Source organism: Vigna unguiculata, chromosome 3 (genome assembly GCF_037176805.1).
Source record: "Vigna unguiculata cultivar grain cowpea cultivar isolate G323 ecotype 2 chromosome 3, ASM3717680v1, whole genome shotgun sequence".
Taxonomy (NCBI): Eukaryota; Viridiplantae; Streptophyta; class Magnoliopsida; order Fabales; family Fabaceae; genus Vigna; species Vigna unguiculata.
The window spans coordinates 39,609,477-39,616,031 of record NC_140794.1 but is presented as its reverse complement, the minus strand read 5'-3'; the positions used below and the strand labels follow the sequence as shown (position 1 = coordinate 39,616,031).

The following is a 6,555-nucleotide window of genomic DNA, read 5'->3' as shown; positions in this document are numbered from 1 at the left end:
CCACCACGACCCGTGCGTAAGCACGGGTCTCAAACTAGTTTTGTGTAGAAAATAATTTCACTAAGTCCACCATTATAATATGACCAACTATTATGCTGTGTATTACATGTCTTTTTAGAGCATATAGAAAGCATGAATAGTTCATATTTTTTCATGAGTTCATGAAATTTCTCCCACAAAACCATTAGTATCATACATTTTAAGGTACATAGTAGAAAAAAAAATTGATATTTTTGTTTACTTGGTTTCTCAATCTCTGGTTCTTTGATTTAGTTCAAGCTTCTAAACAGTGCAATATTAAGACCTGATATTTAATGGAGATTTTGACATGCCTATACAGTTTAGACATGGACACATGAATGCAAAATGGCATGCCAAGAGTCAAACACATGATCTTAGAAAAGAGGAACATGAACAACCGAATCAATACACAATTTTACACATGATATAACCTGCAAAGAAGAAGCATTACATTATATTACTATTTTACTAACAGGTATTTTACAAACACATAGAAACAAGTTTAATTAATTTCTTGATGGAAAATACACCTTAAGCACTTATACACACTCAAAAAAACAGCAATAATATTCAATTAACTAACAGTAAGCAAAAATTAGCAAATTTACAACATTTAACCAAGACACAGATAGATAAAAAGGAAGCAAAGATGAACTTCACTATACAATGCATATGTATAACATAGGAAAGAAACAGAAATATCCGAGTCCATTTACAGACAAGAAAAGGCACAAGAAACATGTCACTCAATGCTCTGATTTAACCCTCACATCTCCATTTGGCAGGGCACTTTGAGCTTGTGCCTGACGTTTCAATTCCTGCATGATGGAATAAGGCCAAGATTTATGTAATGAACAAAAATGCATAATTCTTGGTTCTATATAAATTTAGCAATATAAATAGTCTCTTCATGCTTCTAATTACTATAGTCCTATTAAATGTGTATTATTAAGTTCTTCCTAGACTAAATAAATCTCTCTCAGCTGTATTATCTGTTATTTTTTGCAATAACAACTATTAAAAAAAAAATAATAACAGTAAAGTTAAAATACAAAAAACAATTCATGGAAAGAAGATTAGTAAAGCTATGGAAAAGATAAAACATTTAACCTAGTTTATATGAAATTATCAGTTACAGAAAGAAGAGTAGTAAAGTTAAAATACAAAAATCAAGATATCCTAAGATCCTACAATGAACTTAGAGCACACCAATGACATAGCAGGTCATTTTAAATCTCTGTTCCTCAATGAAATAAAAAATCAAATAAGGAATACTTACAGCAGCTGCAGCAGCACGACTCTCTCTAAAAGTTTCAACCTCATCAGGAAAGTTCTGCTCCAATTCCTCCAAAAGATTTTTACGCAAACTCTGCCCAAACAGATATGCTAGGTTAGACTAAAGCTGTTTATTAAATGCATAGGGAGACAAAGCTGCAAACAGAAAGAAATTCATATGTAATGAAAATAAAGAATAAGAATAGACCTTTAAGGCATCAGTTTTTCCTTTGGTGATCTGATTCTTTGCAATACAGCTGTTTATAACATCTTTGGTAAATTCATCTGGATTCTTTCCATCATCAATTAGACTATAGCCAAAAATTAAACTCAGATAAGAAAAATAACAAAAGATAACTTATATTAGGTCAAAAGAAAACTATATGAGCATATACAAAGGTAAATCACTCACTTAACAACCTCCATGGGAACCTGAATGTTGCATTTCTCTGCCAATTTAACCATGTTGTCAAGCTCTACAACAAGGCCATTACTGGAATGTTTAAAGTAAAATATGATCAATTTTGAACACGAAGTAAAAGCAAAACAGAAAAAAAAAAAAAAAAAAAAAAAAAAAACATTACAGGAAAAGGATCAGAATAAAATACATGCGCTGGAGTAGAGGCATTTGAAAGGCAGCATTGAAGGTAGAAACTGTGAGGTAAAGCTGATGAATAAGGCCCAAGGTTTTCTGAATTGAGTTGCTGACCTGGCTCAACTTCTGCATAGAATCATCAGCTCCGGCTGCAGAAGCTGTCATATCATTAGTTTGAGAAACCAATGTCCCATTTCCACCACTTCCACCATTCCCCCCTAGAGCTGTGCTTTGTGATGAATCCATGTGTATTTTCCTATAAATAAAAAATTTATAAAAAAACTTCAATCCAAAATAAATAATATAGCATTTTTCTTAAAAGTAAGTCATATAGTGTTAATGCACAGATTTAAAAAACTAAAATCATGCATGAAGTTCTTCTAAGTATAAGACCATTGGCAAATCATACCATCATCAACAACATGAACGGTAGGAAAATGTTCTAGTAATGTTGGACATGATACACTAATGTTGGATATAATCTCCAATTAACAGGCACAAACTTTTCAAAATATCAAAACCCTCATCATCGGGAAAAACATGTTATATTCAGTTCACAGGCAACATAGAGTCATAGTTGCATCCCCTTGCAGTTTCATTTCTTTCTCTTAGAGTGGCAATTGCAACACAAACAAGCAATGTTGTTGAATAACCATTAATGGCGCAACCATAACACTATAACATGAAAATTTCTGACAAGATCAAAATAGGACATTTGTGAACCAAAGGAAAACCACTATAGCAGTAACATAGGTTGGACTGGCATGCTTATTGGGCATAATTTTCGCCTTCTGTCATTGATAACCTTGCTAACAAGAGAGAAGTATCGTACATTTGTAAAAAGAACAGGTACAAACAATTTCAAAATAAAGGAGAGAATCAAGTAAATCTCCATTAAATTATTCAAGAACAAATTTTCAAAGATAGAGGAATTCATCCCTGAATGACAACTCAAATTAAATTAAAATGATGAAACATACACACAAGGAAATAAGTTGGATTAACATGAACAAGAGTATAAATGAGATCTATGGATTCTCACTTACGTGAAGAAGACTTGACTTTGATGATGGCCAAAGCCAGACACGACACGACAAGTTCAGGAAGTGAAGAAAGCTTGAGAGAGAACTAGAGCTGTGAGACAAACAAAGTGAAACAGAGAGATGAAATTGAGTAATGAAGATATATTACAACTAAATACATACTTAAAGGCCCTCTTCACCCTTGAGAGTTTACTGTAAAGAAAAAGTATGAAAAATCAAATATTGGGGCCTAATGATAGCAGATAATTAGCAAGGCTGCAATTCCAAGAACATCTTATCATTCCTCTTATTTTGCAAACCCACATCTCTATAACTTTGGATTTTTTATGCATTTTTATATAAATATACCTAAAATATATGGACATGAATATATCTGCAATACTTGTGTTCTATCTAAAAAAATTATGATTTAACAACATGATTTTGGTGGGCACCAGTGATAGCTGATGGTGATAAACATTGGAAAGCCCACAATCCACCACATATATAACAGTTGAAATATATGACATATATGAATTCTTTATGCATAAAAAATAAATTCTACGCAAATAAAATTAAAATACATAGAAAAATTCACATAATCTTAACTCAAAGTTCAATGAAACGGAAAATCATCATATGTGACAAGAGGATGCAGAATGAGTGCAACAGTGACACCCTTGCAGCTCACAAAACTAACTGTGCAATTGGTTTAATATACTTTTTAATAACACTACATGAGAACTTTCGACCATTATTTCTCTAAATATAATATAGATTCCAAGCACTCCTACATGACAAAAATAATAATACAGTAACCTTCTACAAACAGAATTTCCAGAGAAGGTTGCTACATCCCTTGATAATATTATGAAGCATAATGGAATACAAATGCCAACATTATAAAATGAATCCTAATATATTGGAATAATATATTAAAATCAATCAGTCAATAAGTGTTAAAATTTGCATCAGATGAAAATTTCACAAACCCTTTTATCCAAACCACACTGTGATTTCAACAAATGACCAACCAAAACGGTGTGCAATGCAATAATCTCGATCTGGTTTAAAGCTAAGTATTAAAACTTACAAGTGACTATATGACGCCTACTCATACCAAATATTGAGTGTTCTTCGACTTACTTTTTCCTCCTCAACTTGTTCACTTCTCATAAAAAGCATCACAAGGTGGAAGCTTTAAAGTAACTTACTCCACCAACCCATGTGGGTGACCCAACACAGGCTAGGGAAGACTACAACAGGGTCAATTTGAAAACCCAGATCGCTCAATCCTTATGCTTAGCCTTCAAAATAATACCCACTTTGCCTAAACTCGAATTCTTCCATTCCATTTGAGTTTCCAACACAGACATGCCTAAGATCCTACTTCGTAACTTACATCGAAAGGTAGTTTGAAAAATTAAACCTCTCCAAGAAACAAGAAAGAAGAGCTTGTCTTTTTATTATATATACATGTATAGAAGGAAAAAAAAAAAAAAAAAAGCATATGATACCTGAAGAGATGAAGGTGTGAAAGTTGCAGAATAAACTATGATGGGTCTACCTCTGAATGTGCCTAGCCCGTGTATGATTTGGATCAGATAATGGTAATTCAAAGAACAAACTTTAGATTCGGATACGTATAAATAAGAAGTCTAGGGCCTGACCCTGAATTCACAGTCCACAAAAAGCCCTCAGGATTTATTTTTATTTCTATGATGTCCAATTCATTATTTATCTATTTTATTTTGGATACCATATTTAAAAAAAATATTATAAAGCATATTTTATAAATCTTAAATTATAAATTATAAATTTATTTGACTTATTATTAAGTGTGATAAATGTTTATTTATATAAATGAATACTTTTAAATATATAAATTAGTGTAAGGTTACAAATTGTGTTAAATTAATATATTTTACTTAATAAAATACTTACTCTTTACAAGAATTAACAAATTGATTATAGTATAAGATTATATTTTGAGCTTTTTTTTAAATGAGAGATTTATTCATAAATTAATTAAGTGAGACCTTAAATGTGTATTTTATTTTTTATTGTTTCATAACTCATTTATGTATATCCCTATTTTATTAACGAAAAAACAGGTGCGGTTTGCAATTTTTTTTAATTTTCATAAAAATTTGAATGAAAATTAATAATATTTATTTTTAAAATATGTAATTAATTTTAAAGTAATTGTTAAATATAAAATTAAGAAAATAATATATGTACATGAAAATAAATTTTTAAAATAAAAGAAAAATTAAAATAACAATTAAAAATAAATTATTTATAAAATAATAATTAAAAATAAAATTGAATAAACACGAATAAAAAAGATCTCTTTATTTATTTTATGTATGTATAGTTATAAATATCATTTGACTAATTAATCATTGCGAGTTAAAATGTCTTAAAATTCGTCTTTCCACCTAGAAACAGTTTACACTACAGTGCACATATTATTATTTTAAGTAGTTTTGTAATATATCTCTTAAATAAAATTTCAATTTTAGGAATAAAAAATTATTAAAGAAAAAAAAAACTAAGACGTTTCTTAAATAGATTTTGTATAAGAAAAAACCTTATTCATAATGTACAAATACGATGTGTATTAGATATGACACGTATCCGATATGTCGATACATTTATTTTCAAAATAATAAGATACGATACGTAATAAATACGTGGTATATGAATATTGAAATAATTCTTAAAAATATAATAAATATATGATTGTTTTTGTGTGAATCAAAATTAAAACTATATATATTAAAGTTGTCAACATAAAAATATAAATTATTGTCATCATAGAAGTATTATTTAAAGAAAACTCTTAAATACCGATCAATTTTAGTAACCAAAAATATGTTTAGAGACCAATTTAGAAACTAATTATTTTGGTAGTCAAAACCTGACAGCTAATTTAATGACAAATTTAGAAACCAATTCATAATTAAAAATATTTTAATTATCAATTTAGAGACCAATATAATTTTTTTGAACTATTTTAGTTGTCAATTTGATCACTATATATGACTAATTATTTTTTGTCACTAAAATTGATCATTATTCAAAGATTGATTTACTTGTAGTGTACTACGACTTTATAAATTAGATACTTCATTGATAGAAAGTATCCTAAAGTATCGGACACAATACGTGTCAGATACGGATACGTGACCCAAGTTATCGGTGCATCATAACATGATATCATTAAGGATGGCAATGGGAAAGGGTGGGACGGGTTTTCCTATCTCATATTCATCTTCGTAGAAAAAAATTATCCACATCCTCATGAGAACCAAAACATTTATTAATTTTGCAAACTGCAAACAGTAATCAAACTTAGTTGATAAAATTAAAAAATATTAAAAAAATATATAAAAGAAAAACAAATATTTAAATTAAAATATATTTTAAATGTTTGTTTACTTCAATTTTTAAAATTCTAATTAATCTATTTTCTATACACTAATAAAAGTTATAATATCATTTGATCAAAATGACACAAAGAACAAATAATAAACATAATAATAAAATTGACACAGATCTTATATCTTTTGAACTCCAATATATGTTGGATAGTGATAAAAAAAAATATTCATGGCAATTATATTAAATTTTTATGTT

At 28.8% G+C, this 6,555-nt stretch overlaps 1 protein-coding gene across 6 annotated transcripts; it reads right to left on the bottom strand.

The window, feature by feature from the left end:
- Window positions 1–654: 654 nt before the first annotated feature.
- On the bottom strand, window positions 655–4,595 carry LOC114176563 (mediator of RNA polymerase II transcription subunit 10b-like). 6 transcript variants are annotated; one of them, XM_028061640.2, is made up of 7 exons: window positions 4,431–4,595; window positions 2,938–3,025; window positions 1,881–2,147; window positions 1,709–1,789; window positions 1,505–1,607; window positions 1,301–1,390; window positions 655–839 (listed from the first exon to the last, which is right to left on the bottom strand). In XM_028061640.2, exons 3-7 carry the CDS (start codon window positions 2,135–2,137, stop codon window positions 768–770), a joined length of 603 nt encoding a protein of 200 aa, XP_027917441.1. In that variant the 5' UTR covers window positions 2,138–2,147; window positions 2,938–3,025; window positions 4,431–4,595; the 3' UTR covers window positions 655–767. The 6 variants fall into 6 exon arrangements, with proteins under 6 accessions (XP_027917441.1, XP_027917444.1, XP_027917442.1 ...); XM_028061643.2 differs by having other exon boundaries at window positions 1,905–2,147; XM_028061641.2 differs by lacking the exon at window positions 4,431–4,595 and adding an exon at window positions 4,060–4,358.
- Between the last annotated feature and the right edge of the window lie 1,960 nt (window positions 4,596–6,555).

What these genes read in the sequence shown, in the direction of transcription:
- LOC114176563 (XM_028061640.2), bottom strand. Translation starts at nt 2,137, where the DNA reads ATGGATTCATCACAAAGCACAGCTCTAGGGGGGAATGGTGGAAGTGGT. An exon ending in TTTATTCTGATCCTTTTCCT is followed by an intron (nt 1,790 to 1,880) that starts GTAATGTTTTTT and finishes TAAACATTCCAG; the next exon opens with TAATGGCCTTGTTGTAGAGC. An exon ending in GTCGTGCTGCTGCAGCTGCT is followed by an intron (nt 840 to 1,300) that starts GTAAGTATTCCT and finishes TCCATCATGCAG; the next exon opens with GAATTGAAACGTCAGGCACA.